Below are 16,304 nucleotides of genomic sequence, written 5' to 3'. Positions count from 1 at the left end.
AGCAATGCTGTTCACGACTTTGAATATCTAGGTCCTTCCATCTCTGACTCTCTCTCTAGACCCAGGGATAGAGAGATGCATCTGCAAAGCTGTTACTACAATGGCTAGACTAAACAAGAGAGCTTGGAGAAACACCAACTTGACAGAGCACACTCAAGTCCAAGCCAGTGTCGTGAGCACTCTCCTCTATGGAAGTGAGGCAGACAATGACAACCAAACAGGAGCACAAGCTTAGTGCCTTCCACATGTCCTGTCTCCAAAGACATCCTGTGCATCACCTGCCAAGACAAGGTGACAAACACCAGTGTACTGGATGGAGCCATGGTTCCCAGCATGTACAATCTGCCTAAGCAGAAGCGCATGGAGGACAGAGGAATTCTAAAGGACCTACTCAATAGCGACCTGGCACAAGAACCCGCCCCTCAGCCAGACCCAAACTCTGCTTCAAGGATGTCTACAAGAGAGACCTGAAACCCCTTGAAATTAATTTAGACACCTGGGAGGCCACTGCCACTGACCTTTAAGACTTAGGAAGGTCACACACAATCGAAATTCAGAACACTAACCAAGCATAATGTGTTGATGAACATTCTCACATTTGAACCCTCTTTCGAAATACGTTAATGAGATATTGGAAATTAAGTCTCAAAATGGGGCCTTACGGGGGTGACCTTTCACACGTAGGAAGGTCATACATCTTTGAAATTTGGAACCCTCACTGCGCGTAACATGTGGATGCACAGCATCAAATTTCAGTCCCTTGCTCAATGCGTTCATGAGTTATTGGAAATTACCCATCAAAATTGGGCCCAGTTGAAATGACCTTTTATACTTGGGAAGGTCACAGGCATTTGAAATCCAAACCCCTTGCCACACATGATATGTCGATGCACAGTCTCAGATTACAACTCTCTAACTGAATGTGTTCATGCGATTTTGGGAAATAAGCGTAAAAATAGGGGCTAGTGGCTAGTTAGCGGCGATCTTTTTGAAGGTCTCAGACATTCAAAGCTTGCCACATTCCGCATCCCTGTTGTTCAATGGAAAGTCTCCAATTTCAACCCTTAAACACAATGTCTTTGTGAGGTATGAGAAGTTAAGCATGAAAATGTGGCCTGGTGCTTATTGGGGGTACCTTTCAAACTCGGAAGATTGCATGAGTTTGAAAAATGCCACACTTGCTGTGCATGGTGTGTGGATGTGAAGTCTCAAATTCCAGCCATCTTGCTCAATCCGTTCATGAGCAACTGGGAATTACATGTCAAAATATGGCATAGCGTCAGTGACCTTTCATACTCGGCAAGGTCACACACGTTCGCAATTCGGAACATTAATCGTGCATGATGTTTCGATGCACAATCTCCATTTTCAGGCCTCTCGCTCAATGCATTCAGAACATATTGAGAATTACGCTTAAAAAGCAGGCCTAGTGACGTTGACCTTCATACTTAGGCAGGTCACACGCATTCGCAATTTGGAACATTAATTGTGGATGATGTGTCAATGCACAATCTCCATTTTCAGGCCTCTTGCTCAATGCGTTCATGAGGTATTGAGAATTACGCTTAAAAAAAGGCCTTCGTGCCGGTGACCTTTCACACTTGACAAGGTTACACACATTTGCCATTCGAAACACTCATTGCGCATGATATGTCGATGCACAATCTCAACTTTCTGGCCTCTAGCTCAATGCGTACATGAGATATTGAGAATTACGCTTAAAAAAAGCCCGAGTGCCGGTGACCTTTCATAGTGGTGACCTTTCACACTTGACAAGGTCATATGCGTTTGCAATTCAGAACAGTCATTGCGCACGATGTGTCGATGCACAATCTCAATTTTCTGTCCTCTCCCTTGATGCGTTCATGAGATATTGAGAATTACGCCTAAAAAAACAGGCCTTGTGATGTTGACCTTTATACTTGGCAAAGTCACACGCATTTGCAATTGGGAACACTCATCGTGCCTGATGTGTCAATGTACAATCTCAATTTTATGGCCTCGAGCTCAATGCGTTCACGAGATATTGAGAATTATGCTTAAAAAAACAGGCCTAGTGACGTTTACCTTCATATTCAGGAAGGTCACGCGCGTTAGCAATTCGGAACACTCAATGCGCATGATGTGTCGATGCACAATCTCCATTTTCAGTCCTCTATCTCAATACATTCGTGAGCTATTGAGAATTAGGCTTAAAAAAGACCTTAGTGCCAGTGACCTTTCATACTTGTCAAGGTCACACGCGTTTGCAATCCGGAACAATCATCGCGCATAATGTATCGATGCACAATCTCAATTTTCTGGCCTCTATCTCAATACGTTCATGAGATATTGAGAATTACGCTTAAAAAAATAGGCCTAGTGATGTTGGCCTTCATACTTGGCAAGGTCACACGCATTTGCAATTCGGACCACTCATCGTGCTTGATTTGTCGATGCACAATCTCAATTTTATGGCCTCTATCTCAATACGTTGATGAGATATTGAGAATTATGCTTAAAAAACAGGCCTAGTGACGTTGACCTTTATACTGAGGAAGGTCACGCGCACTTGCAATTCGGAACACTCAATGCCCATAATGTGTCGATGCCCAATCTCCATTTTCAGGCCTCTACCTCAATACGTTCATGAGATATTGAGAATTACGCTTAAAAAAATAGGCCTAGTGATGTTGGCCTTCATACTTGGCAAGGTCACACGCATTTGAAATTCGGAACACTCATCGTGCTTGATTTGTCAATGCACAATCTCAATTTTATGGCCTCTATCTCAATACATTCATGAGATATTGAGAATTATGCTTAAAAAACAGGCCTCGTGACATTGACCTTCATACTTAGGCAGGTCACACGCTTTCGCAATTCAGAACATTAATTGTTGATGATTGGTCAATGCACAATCTCCATTTTCAGACCTCTATCTCAATACATTCATGAGCTCTTGATAATTCCGCTAAAAAAAAGGCCTTATTGCTGCTGACCTTTCATGGCTGTGACCTTTCATACTTGGCAAAGTCACACGCGTTTGCAATCCGGAACACTCAATGCACATGATGTGTTGATGCACAATCTCAATTTTCTGGCCTCTATCTCAATGCGTACATAAGATATTGAGAATTACGCTTAAAAAAATGGGTACAGATAGCTACCCAAAACATCACAATATGTCCCAAATAATACTGTGTAAAAAATAAGTGCAAATGAGAAAAGTGGAGAAGTGTCAACACCTTTGTCCTCTCTCATCAGAGGTCCTGTTACAAGCAAGTTCATACACAAGTATTACTGAACCACCTTTTTTTTCTTATACTTTAAAAGCCTTTACGATCATAGTGCATCTCCATTTTATTCCAGGCTAACTCAAAGGTGTCTTACTTTTAATAGGAGCTACAGCATCCATGACATTTTACATTTCCTTGTTTGTGATACAGCTGTGGTCTGCATAAATTTAGCGCTGGGCCTCTTATTTTAGTATGTTTAACTTAGACACACAGGGTGGCTGAATATTTGAGAGAATCTGAAATTTAAATTAAAGAACACAAAGAATTATATCATAATAATTTTAATTTAAAAGAAGACAAACGCAAAGAACACAAATGGCAAAGTTTTAAATGTCAACAGATAAATTGGCACCATTCTTAGAGATTACTCGGTCTAATATGTGACTTTGAAAGAGGGTTGTGGTTTTTCCGTCTTCTTCTTCTTCTTTTCCTTTCGGCTTGTCCCGTTAGGGGTCGCCACAGCGTGTCATCTTTTGCCATCTTAGCCTATCTCCTGCATCTTCCTCTCTAACCCCAACTGCCCTCATGTCTTCCCTCACCACATCCATAAACCTTCTCTTTGGTCTTCCTCTCGCTCTTTTGCCTGGGAGCTCCATCCTCAGCATCCTTCTACAATATACTCACTCTCTCGCCTCTGAACATGTCCAAACCATCGAAGTCTGCTCTCTCGAATCTTGTCTCCAAAACATCCAGCTTTGGCTGTCCCTCTAATGAGCTCATTTCTAATCCTATCCAACCTGGTCACTCCGAGCGAGAACATCAACATCTTCATTTCTGCCACCTCCAGTTCAGCTTCCTGTTGTTTCTTCAGTGCCACCGTCTCTAATCCGTACATCATGGCCGGCCTCACCACTGTTTTGTAAACTTTGCCCTTCATCCTAGCAGACACTCTTCTGTCACATAACACACCAGACACCTTTCGCCAGCTGTTCCAACCTCCTTGGACCACGTTTCTTCACTTCCTGACCACACTCTCCATTGCTCTGTATTGTTGACCCCAAGTATTTGAAGTCGTCCACCCTCGCTATCTCTTCTCCCTGTAGCCTCACTCTTCCCCCTCTACTTTTCTCATTCACGCACATATATTCTGTTTTACTTCGGCTAATCTTCATTCCTCTCCTTTCCAGTGCATGTCTCCATCTTTCCAATTGTTCCTCTGCATGCTCCCTGCTTTCACTGCAGATGACAATATCATCTGCGAACATCATGGTCCAAGGGGATTCCAGTCTAACCTCATCTGTCAGCCTATCCATTACCACTGCAAACAGGAAGGGGCTCAGAGCTGATCCCTGATGCAGTCCCACCTCCACCTTAAATTTTTCTGTCACACCTAAGGCACACCTCACCATTGTTCTGCTGCCATCATACATGTCCTGTACTATTTTAACATACTTCTCTGCCACACCAGACTTACGCATGCAGTACCACAGTTCCTCTCTTGGTACTCTGTCATAGGCTTTCTCTAGATCCACAAAGACACAATGTAGCTCCTTCTGACCTTCTCTGTACTTTTCCACGAGCATCCTCAAGGCAAATAATGCATCTGTGGTACTCTTTCTAGGCATGAAACCATACTGTTGCTCGCAGATCCTTACATCTGTCCTGAGTCTAGCCTCCACTACTCTTTCCCATAACTTCATTGTGTGGCTCATCAACTTTATTTCCTTTATAGTTCCCACAGCTCTGAACATCCCCTTTGTTCTTAAAAATGGGAACTAGAACACTTTTCCTCCATTCTTCAGGCATCTTTTCGCCCGCTAGTATTCTGTTGAATAAGTTGGTCAAAAACTCCACAGCCATCTCTCCAAATTGCTTCCATACCTCTACCGGTATGTCATCAGGACCAACTGCCTTCCCATTTTTCATCCTTTGTAATGCCTTTCTGACTTCCCCCTTAGTAATCATTTCCACTTCCTGGTCCTTCACTCTTGCCTCTTCAACTCTTCCTTCTCTCACATTTTCTTCATTCATCAACTTCTCAAAGTATTCTTTCCATCTATTTAGCACACTACCGGTACCAGTCAACACATTTCCATCTCTATCCTTAATCACCCTAACCTTCTGCACATCCTTCCCATCTCTATCCCTCTGTCTGGCCAACCTGTAGAGATCCTTTTCTCCTTCTTTCGTGTCCAACCTGGTGTACATGTCTTCATATGCCTCTTGTTTAGCCTTTGCCACCTCTACCTTTGCCCTACGTCGCATCTCGATGTACTCCTTTCGCCTCTTCTCAGTCCTCTCAGTATCCCACTTCTTCTTCGCTAATCTCTTTCCTTGTATGACTCCCTGTATTTTGGGGTTCCACCACCAAGTCTCCTTCTCCCCTTTCCTACCAGATGACACACCAAGTACTCTCCTGCCTGTCTCTCTGATCACCTTGGCTGTCGTCGTCCAGTCTTCCGGGAACTTCGGTTGTCCATCGAGAGCCTGTCTCACCTCTTTCCGGAAGGCCGCACAACATTCTTCCTTTCTCAGCTTCCACCACATGGTTCTCTGCTCTACCTTTGTCTTCTTAATCTTCCTACCCACCACCAGAATCATCCTACATACTACCATCCTATGCTGTCGAGCTACACTCTCCCCTACCACTACTTTACAGTCACTAACCTCCTTCAGATTACATCGTCTGCACAAAATATAATCTACCTGCGTGGTTCTACCTCCGCTCTTGTAGGTCACTATATGTTCCTCCCTCTTCTGCAAATAAGTGTTCACTACAGCCATCTCCATCCTTTTTGCAAAGTCCACCACCATCTGCCCTTCAAAGTTCCTTTCCTGGATGCCGTACTTACCCATCACTTCTTCATCGCCCCTGTTTCCTTTACCAATATGTCCATTACAATCTGCACCAATCTCAACTCTCTCGCTGTCTGGGATGCTCAGAACTACTTCATCTAGTTCCTTCCAGAATTTCTCTTTCAACTCTAGGTCACATCCTACCTGTGGTGCATAGCCGCTAACCACATTATACATAACACCCTCAATTTCAAATTTTAGTCTCATCACTCGATCTGATACTCTTTTCACCTCCAAGACATTCTTAGCCAGCTCTTCCTTTAAAATAACCCCTACTCCATTTCTCTTCCCATCTATTCCGTGGTAGAATAATTTAAACCCTGCTCCCAAACTTCTAGCCTTACTACCTTTCCACCTGCTCTCTTGGATGCACAGAATATCAACCTTTCTCCTAATCATCATGTCAACCAACTCCTGAGCTTTTCCTGTCATAGTCCCAACATTCAAAGTCCCTACACTCAGTTGTAGGCTCTGTGCATTCCTTTTTTTCTTCTGACGCTGGATCCGGTTTCCTCCTCTTCTTTGTCTTCGACCCACAGTAGCTGAATTTCCACTGACGCCCTGCAGGTTAGCAGTGCCGGGGGCGGGCGTTGTTAACCCGGGCCACGACCGATCCGGTATGGGATTCTTTAGATGAACGCTCATATTTGTTTGGCACAGTTTTTACGCCGGATGCCCTTCCTGACGCAACCCTCTGCATTTATCCGGGCTTGGGACCGGCCTACAGATTGCACTGGTTTGTGCCCCCATAAGGCTGCATTTGTGGTTTTTCCATCTATCTATATTGTATTTAATGACTCACATTAGCAATATTATTATATAGTAATATTATATTAAGTAATAAATCAGTAATATGACTAATTTATAAGATAAATTATATTACTTGACAAATGCTTTATTTACAGCTTTTATTCAGTTGAATTGTGCAGTCTGCCCCATTTCCTCGTTGTGGAGCATCAATTCTATGGGGCTTTGAGGTCACATGACTGAAACAGCCAATCAGAAAATTCCCTTGCCTTGAATTTTCGCCTGTAGTACCCACAAGTGGCACAGGGGACATGTGTGTACTCATAGGTTCTGAGGTTTCTAGCTCCCTGAGGACATTCTTTGAAACTTTTACAAAACATTTATTAGGACTAATGGAGCTAATTTAAGCATTATCTTTGCGAGGACCATCCAAAATGTCCTCACAAAAAAGGTGTTTTGCCAAGGGTTGGTCCACACAAGGAAAGCAATATAAGTGCGCACACACACACACACACACACACACACACACACACACACACACACACACACACACACACACAGAATTTCAAATCATACACGATGGAAGACACTACCTGTTGGTAAAACCAAGTGGAGTTTATTGAAACATCTCATACATTTTCATTTGGGCATGATCAAAGTTTGCATCCAATCCACTTGATTTTTTTGTTTGCAATCCATGGCTGAATACTGCCAGGGCAATTCTGTTATTACTTTTAAGACTTGCTCAATCCCTCTTCAAACAAGAGGTAATGAGAACATTTCAAGCACATTTTTTTTAAATGAGTGACAGCATATTTCTTTGGTTCCTGGGGTGACATAACTGTACAGGATGTAAATGCCCTTGCCTTCTGCATAGTTTCTGGTGTCAAACAAGTCCATATTGACAACTCCAAAATAAAAGTGGCGACTTTGGCCCCTAAAAAATGAACTCGTGAATTGTGACCGCAAACCAACTATTTTATTATTTTATTTTTTTTTGGGGCGGGGGGAAATGGATTTGTCCCAACATGACTTATAATTGGGGTAATGAGCTTGGGGTTAGTTCTAAGAGGGTATTTTGAGTTTGCCTTTATCATCTGCGGCCAGGAGCGGCAGCAGATGGTGTAAATTGATGACAATTCTATGGGGCCATGCTTATAAAATGCTACTTTCAATTTGCAGCACTAAAGGGGGTGCAGCCCAAAAGGATTTTGTTTTTTTTCGTGGGGGTCCAAATCCTTGGCCTGTGACAAAATAACCTCTCCAGCCATCCAATTCCCAATCAGAAATGCTACTCCGTGTAAGTGTACCAGAGAAGTATTTAATTAAGATAACACAGGTTTTGTAAACAATGTTTCCCTTGTTAACATAAAGACTCAAAAATATACTTTTATATTGAATACCACTTTTAAGCATCAATGCTCTGCAGAACTCAAAATGATCAAATACATTTTGATCTAATAAGACATTTGTCCCCTGGTGAATGACCTTGGTGAAGAATGACTACACAGCAGAAGAAGCAAATCAGAACTGACAAACATCTCATTTGGTCGATTCTGAGTGCTCCGGCTGGTCAAACACAATAGCAGCTTTTTTTTCTTATTATTTTCAGTTTGTTTCTTTTTTTTTTTTTTCCTCCAGAATTTTCTTTTTCTCTCAACCTCACACAATCATTCAAACGCACTCCCATACAATTTGTAACACACGTATCACATCTCTGTTTTCTGCTTAAACACACACGCCGCATGCACTGACACACACACACACACACACACACACACACACACACTTTTTTTTCCCCTAGGCAGCTGTTGTTCCTTTGTATAGACTTTGCACCAAAAGGATGGACCTCCACTAAAATCGAGTGGAAACACCTTAAGGCACCATTGACATCAACACTCTTGGTGCAGGGGAAACGCTGGCCCCTAGGAGAGGTTTACATGTAATTCCCTCAACATGACCATTACAACAGTTTACAATCCATCGACACATCGGCTCACTAATTTCCCCTATGGCACAGCCTTGCTGTTGGTTCTCGTGCTCGACCCTGCGTCACGTGGCCTCCACCAGCACGAGAGGTCAGCAATGGTGCAGGAGACATTTTTGCCAAAAGATTTCTGGCTCTTATGTGCAAAATGGCTTGACAATGTCAAAACCCTTAAGGCCAATAAGTTTTTTTATTTTGCGTTGTTTACCGAAAGTTAAACCAACAGCGGACTCTTTTGCACGACAAGTCCCAAAATAAATAGATCTTATTTTTCTTAAATACAATAGTTCCTTTTATGCTCAAAAATACTAATTCCTGCAAGATAAAGTCTTTCAAACGCTAAAATGAGATGTAAAGTCCACCAAAACCAATTTGCTCTTTGTGTAGGCCCCCAGGTATAGAAAAATCCCAAATGCCTTAGAGAGAAAAACGGGGTGGGGAAAAAAAAAAAGTAGGGGTGGTGGAGCCAAAACTGGGGTAAAGTAAGTCAATGCGGGATTCAGAACATTTCAGGCCGTATGCAGCCTGTGGAATAAAAAAAATGGAAAAGGAAGGAATGAAAGAAGGAAGGTGTAATAAGGGCAAATAAGGAAAGGGGTAATCGGCAGCAACTGCAGGGGTGTTGGTAAAGTCTGTTGGACCTGCCCCCACTCCTCGTTGGACAATACTGATCAGTGATGTGGCGGAGGATTCTTAGCACCAGGTATGGGCTTGGCGCTGGTCAAAATCTGCTATCAGCCGCTTGATGTGTGCCAGCTTGTTGTGCAGATACTCACAGCGCTGTTTGTCGCCGTGGTAGTTAGGGCTGTGCTGGAATCACAACAGACACATCATGTTAGACCAGAAGAAGCAGTGCAAGGGAAAACAAGGAAAACTGACAGAATATTGCACTGCACTTCAAAGGAAATGATACTCGACACTACGGATATGTACTGTATGTAAACTTTGGACCTCGAAGAAAATAATTATTGCGGCATTTAACAAAATTAATTTTGGTGATCCTGACAGACCTGAAACATAAGAGGGTTTGTCTGATTTGACGTCAGACAGTGAGTCAAAAAAATGTAATGTGTTCTTGCACAGTGTAAGTACATTTCTGGCTTCAACTGTACATCTAATATTGTAATCTACTGTAACATGATCCAATATTAACATTCACTGACAAAATGAAAAGCCTTAATATGATAATTCATGTCATATGAACTGTAACTTGAAATTGAAATGAATTTGAGGTTAATCTGATATTTAATGGTGTTTTGAGTATATATCTCCCCCCAATCGGCAACTATGAATTTTCATGGGCGCTGCCATTTTGGCAAGTCACATGACCGACTTGCGCAGATGTGACGTATTCTATGGGCAAACAAAGAAATCGAACCCGATTTGTAGTGTCATCACATGTAGTTACGCGCGAATTTAGACTAACGTCTCCTTTGCTCAAACCAGCAAAATGCGACAAGGCAGTTGTATTGCGTTTAACAATTTAATCCCACACACAACCATACAACACAAACAATAAAATAACAAAAACAAAATAGAAGTTCAAAGACAAGAGTAGTCGAGCCAAAATGACGACTAGTCGCCAATGTTGAACGAATGTTCCCAAACAGGCAAACATTCTCTCCAGCGAATATTTCAAGTGAGCGAATGTTCCACAAATGCCCAAACGTTCAAAGACGAAAGACCGCAGGTGTCCGTAGAGTTTGTCCCAACCAGTGTACTTTGTCCCAAAGTAGCAGTGCGGTGTGAATACGCCCCATTGACGGTCTTTCTCGTCCTTATATAGGCACTCGTCGGAACAGTCCAGAATTACGCATAACAAAGGATCCGCGTCATAACTTAAAAGTATTGATTGATTTGCTGAGCAGGACAAAGGGACACAACAGCCACTACTGCCGGAAAGAACACCAGTCAGCGATGCTAGTTTTGCATGTAATAGTAGTAGTTGAAGTACAAAGTGACGTAGGGCAAGTTATGCATCTAAACTGGTTCAACATATCACACACAAATAAGTTGCTCAATACTGAATTTTTTTTATGCCTTCACTATGATCATGTCAACACTCCTGACTTCCACCAAGCCAAAAAGATCACTTCATTATCAGTTGGACCCCACCCACCCTGTTGGCTGGAACAACCTTTCCCACAATATAAGGCCTTCCTCCGTCTTCCCGATCAACCGATGCTGCTATTTCTTCATCAGATGAGGATACATCTGAGAAATCAGCCCTGTGATTGCGTAGGAACTGATCTGTAACCAAGCCTTTGTTTATGCACATGATACATCACTTCCTGTTTTTTTTTTTCAGTAATGTGATCTGGTAAGAATAGTCAAAATGTCGCTGATCATACACAAATGTGATTACTTGGATAAAAGCGCATTTAATAATAAATATAAGCGCCCTGGTGCGCTATTTATTTGCAATTTTTTTACTAGAATTTTTCTGAATATGCTTACATTTATACTGGATTAACAAGATAATCGCCATTTCGTCGAGGTAAGCAATGACCGGAGCTTTCCTTTAGGTATAAATGTGTACAACCCCCCCAACAATAACAACAACAGGCAGCATGGTGGCGCAGCTGGTAAAGTGTTGGCCTCACAGTTCTGAGGTCCCGGGTTTGATCCCGGCCCCACCTATGTGGAGATTGCATGTTCTCCCCGTGCCAGCGTGGGTTTCCTCCGGGCACGCCGGTTTCCTCCCACATCCCAGAAACTTGCAACATTAATTGGACACTCTAAAATTGCCCCTAGGCATTATTGTGAGTGCGGCTGTTTGTCTCCATGTGCCCTGTAATTGGCTGGCAACCAGTTCAGGGTGACCCCCCCCTCTTTCCCGTTGACAGCTGGAATAGACTCCAGCACTCCCCGCAACCCTCGTGAGGATAAGCAGAAAAGAAAATGGATGGATGCATGGATAACAACAACTGCCAAGAATTTAAATAATGTGCAGCAGTACACATAATGCTAAATAGTAAAAGTTGCACCTACAACAAATAGTGTCACATGCTCAATGTACATTATAGTTAAAGTTCTCAGAATGTGTGCTTCCTAGAATATAAAGACACCATCCTGCAATAATGCGGGAACATCTTTAATAATGCGCAGCCAGTACGTTTAGAAAATTTAATTAGCAGCCGGTAAGACGCCATACATTTCTAATATAGCTGAGAGATTTTACGTACTTCGGCTGGTGGAGCCGTATGCTAAGTGTTAGAAAGAAAAAGAGGAGTCTCGTGGTGGTGAGGAGCTTTTTTGTTTTCAGTGGAAAATTATATTGAAAGAACGGAAGGTGATGAAAAATATGACTGAGAGAAGTTACAACGTGGCGGCTTACTTGTTTCATCTTTTTGTACTCTTTCAAGACTTCCTCTTGCACCTTCTAGAAAATGCAATAAAAAGCAACCATGAGCACTCACGTGAGCTAGTTGTATGATTCTGTGTACATCAACCAGTAGTATTTCACAAAAAGATCACCTGATACTCTTTGGTGCCTGGTGCCAGCTTCCGGCACTGTGAATCCAGCTGCGTGAAGCGGCGTGTTATGTTCTCCACACGGGCGTGCAGCAGACGGTATTCGTCGTACTCAGCGTTGAAGTCGTTCTTGTAGTGCTGCCTCTGGTCTGTTGACACCAGTGCTGTGTACTTCCTAAAACCCCCAATAAGATGGGCTGCTGTCATAGTTTCTGTGTTTCACTTGAAGGCAGGGATTCGAATTGCACGGGAGAACTATGTGTATATGTAAAGTAATGTGGAATTAAACGTGGCAAGATTTCTCCTCCTCCTAAATATTCGAGAGATTGGTGGAGACTGAGTCCAGACACCTTGAATTAGTGGTAGCCTGGTGCTGAAAGAAGAAATGGAACTTAAGGCTCCATCTTTCCATTTAGTCCTTAAAACATGCATGCTGCTTTCATCTGAATGGACCATTTTCTGTCAGGGAACTTACGTTTCATAGTCAGGCGCCTCGATTGTGGATGTGAATACAGTAGGAGTCTTCTTTTCTGAGTAATCTGAGAGGGAAGCACACACTGTTAATGTCTTGAACGTGTACTACTTCACACCCGTTTTGTTACAATACTGGCCTGGACTCTTTGTAGTAGTAGGAGAGAAAAGCACGTTTTATTACTTTACACTTGACTTGTTGGCATAAAAGTCTTTGGTTGTCATCATAAATGTGAGCAATGATTATACTTTACTAAATGATCCAACTTCCTAATGAATTAGTATTAAGAAAAAAACAACAACAACAACAAAAAAAAGACTCAGGTGGCTAACCATTAGAATGGTTTCACTTTCCAAACTCTAGTACGACCGTGTTTCTGATCCACACTGGCACTCTCACAACCACATCAATAGCTCAGTTTACCTGGGCTGACCTCAAGCTGGTCTCGTTTATGAGGATCTCATTATTTATCTTTAATTAAATTCACTTGAGAGATTTGGACTGTGGAGGACACGAGAATGACTATTTCAGTGTGTGGATCCAATTTATATGAAGCAGAGTTGTTCATGACAAAATATTTGGGACACATGAGTATATTCGGCGGTACATCTTGGTATCATCCTAATGTAATTATTAAATTTTAAAAAAATGTACGCTTGTATCATCCATCCATAATAGAATGCATGTTAAGAGTCCTTTAACAAATGTTTATAATGAAAAAGTGGTTGAGGGGCAATCAATTATACAGTACTTTGGGTTGCAATTACAATTTTAAATATACATATAAATACAGTATAGATCCATCTAAAATTTTATTTTGACGCAGAATTTGAGGATGTTCATAATTTTGCTTTTTTCATGTTGTTTTACTGGCAAAAGCCTGGGGTTTACAGACCTTTATAAAATGTTAACCTCAGATATTGGCACAAAGGTAGTGTGATTCTGTTATTATTCGTATGCTCTGAGACAGCACTGAGCCACAAGTCAGGATTTTGAACGAAACTTTCCATTTAAGCATAGCGTAAAGAACTTCGAATAAATGTAACTCGGTGGAGAATGCACAGGAAAAGGAGGTCACGGATGAACATTTAAGGTATGGAATGTAATTCAATTTGGAAAGTAATCAGAAACACACCTCCATATGTGTGAGCATTCTTGTCGGTAACTTCTCTTCTATCGTCCTCAACATTCTGCCTTTTTTTAGATTTGCGATTCTCCTTAGCCTGCTCAACTACACTTTGAGTACTGTTGTTGCCCCTTTCTATCTGTTTCCCTTTGTCCCGCTGGCGATCCTTATCTTTGTGCTTTTTGGACTTCTTCTTGAACTTCCTGTTGTCACTGGTGGACAAGGCAGAGTTGCTGATCACAGTGGAGGTAACAGTGACTGACGTACAGGGTGGAGGGCTCGTTGAAGCAACTGGTGTGGCCACTGGGATTGGTCGCTGATAATGCTGCTGCGAGGCTCGATCAGATGACAAGGAACTTGGTGAAGTGTCCCGGCAGGAGGAACTCTGGTCCACGGGCAAGTCCTGGGTGCCGCATCCTTCGGGCGTGCAGGGGGAATTCGAGCTGGAGGCTGGGCTAGGCTGCTGGTGAGAGGGTGCTGGAGGATGAGAGGGAACTGGAAGGTGGCTGGGAGGACCCAAGATGACATTGGAAGGGAGAGAAGAGCATTTTGCGCTGGGGTTTCCATCATCCTCACGGCGGTCTGAGGATGATGACGACAACGATAAAGATGTGGCTGGCCCGCGATTGCTGAGGTGGGAGATGCGGGCTTTCTTTGGCGCCAAAGGATCGATGAAGTCAAAATCTGGCTGGCGCTTCTGCAGGAGGGAAACATGTTTTAGAAGGATGGACGTACGTGTGTGTTTGAGTACCGTGTTTGTATGTAAAAGGTACCCGAGGGGATGAAGGTAAACTGTCTTTGGGAGAGCTGTTAGAGGAGTGCGCCTCAGTAGGAAGACCTAGTTTGCTGTTGAAGAAGGACAATGTCAACATGTGACACACACAAAAAAAAAAAGAATCATCTTGATTGTTATGAACATGCATGCACGCACATGTGTACTCTGCATTTTATCCATCAGGTGTGAACACACACACACACCACACACACACACACACACACACACACCACACACACACACACACCACACACACACACACACACACACACACACACGACCAGTTGAGGCGCCCTTAGACTGGGTATCAGTGTCTTGCTCAAGGACACCACAGCAGTGAGTCCTGAGGATGGTCAAGGTGTTGAACCCAGGCCCCCCACGGTGGCAGGGGATGATCTTAATTGGGCCACGGCTGCCCAAATTTTAGAATACATTTATTACCCCAACAGAGTAACTAGACTACAATTACATGTGGGTCAATAGTTTCCGCAAAAAACATGACTGTATGCTGATGATTCCATGCTTTGCTGTTCAACTATTTGCATACATTGTGCGGATGCTAGTATATGTACTCATGCTGTGAATTTAGAAAAAAAGCACACAAAAAAATATCTTGCAACAAGAAAAAAATAATGCAGAAGCAAATTACCGCAGTAGTTTAATATTACAGAACTGTGAAATGTCCTTAAAATAAAATAACCCCTAACCCTAAGCCCTTTATTCAGCTATTTGCTTATAGAAAAAGCAAATGACAATGAGATGATTCAAATATGTTATTCCCTCAACCATTTTTAAAACAAAACCCACACAAGGAAGAACAGCTTATCAAACAATGTTGTGACAGAAGGCGTGGGTAAGCTTTTGTAAATCATTTGCCATGCACACACCGCAGCCTCGTTGGCACAGCTGGCACCCACACAAACTCATTTCCCTGGGGGGATTATTTACCTCTAGTTCGCTAGAAAAGGTAAAAAGAAGGAATTGTAAAGCTCTCTAGACGAAATTAGGCTTAATGTATGTAACAGTAGTGTCCTAAGTGGACTGAAACCAGCCAAAACTGGGTTTCGAACACACAAAGCCACCGTCCTCATGAGGTAGCAGCAAATGCACTAACAGGAAGGATAAAAGAAAAGCTGCCAGTAGCCTCTTTAACGCATCAGTGAGTGAAAATCGAACTCATCCAACACTTTATAGCATGCCTCAGTTTCATGTCAGTGGGGGTGTGGCTTTGGTCAAACACTCTCACGGGGGAGCAGGCAGTGAAATGAGGCGACATTTAATACTTGCTAGCAGTTTGCAAACTGCAAACTACACCTCTAACATGATACAATGAGTCGTCAAAATGTATGGTTTGCTTGGTTGACGTGTCTGTTGTTGAAAGTGTAACATTACACGCCCTCCAGTTTTCTCACAAACTTCACTCAAAGATGATTAGACGGACATGACAAAATATTTGCAGCTTTTAAGCATATGTCAGGGTCACAAGTGTCCAATTTGTTGAGAAATCCATGCGTTTGCACAGCATATGCAGCATGGGCACCATCTTGCAAATGGTACCTCCATAATTGCCTTCCACTGGGATCCTTACTTCTCCCACGTGTAAAAAGATTTCATGTTGTTCATATCTTTGAGAGAATTAAAGACACTAG

General features: G+C 42.6%; 1 protein-coding gene across 1 annotated transcript in view; it reads right to left on the bottom strand.

Annotated features, from left to right (window-relative positions):
* Nucleotides 1-7,415: 7,415 nt before the first annotated feature.
* Nucleotides 7,416-16,304, bottom strand: part of ell2 (elongation factor for RNA polymerase II 2) — a 20,031-nt gene continuing 11,142 nt past the window's right edge. The window contains exons 7-12 of the mRNA XM_061832461.1: nucleotides 14,654-14,726; nucleotides 13,890-14,577; nucleotides 12,758-12,821; nucleotides 12,286-12,457; nucleotides 12,146-12,190; nucleotides 7,416-9,618 (exon numbers count right to left, since the gene is read on the bottom strand). Of these exons, the coding sequence (XP_061688445.1) occupies nucleotides 9,502-9,618; nucleotides 12,146-12,190; nucleotides 12,286-12,457; nucleotides 12,758-12,821; nucleotides 13,890-14,577; nucleotides 14,654-14,726 (1,159 nt within the window). The 3' untranslated portion in view covers nucleotides 7,416-9,501. The remainder of the gene's footprint in view (nucleotides 9,619-12,145; nucleotides 12,191-12,285; nucleotides 12,458-12,757; nucleotides 12,822-13,889; nucleotides 14,578-14,653; nucleotides 14,727-16,304) is intronic.

The sequence above is a fragment of the Syngnathoides biaculeatus genome, chromosome 10, assembly GCF_019802595.1.
Source record: "Syngnathoides biaculeatus isolate LvHL_M chromosome 10, ASM1980259v1, whole genome shotgun sequence".
Lineage (NCBI taxonomy): Eukaryota > Metazoa > Chordata > Actinopteri > Syngnathiformes > Syngnathidae > Syngnathoides > Syngnathoides biaculeatus.
Note: the sequence above shows the minus strand (reverse complement) of the source record. Positions and strands in the feature narration are given on the sequence as shown.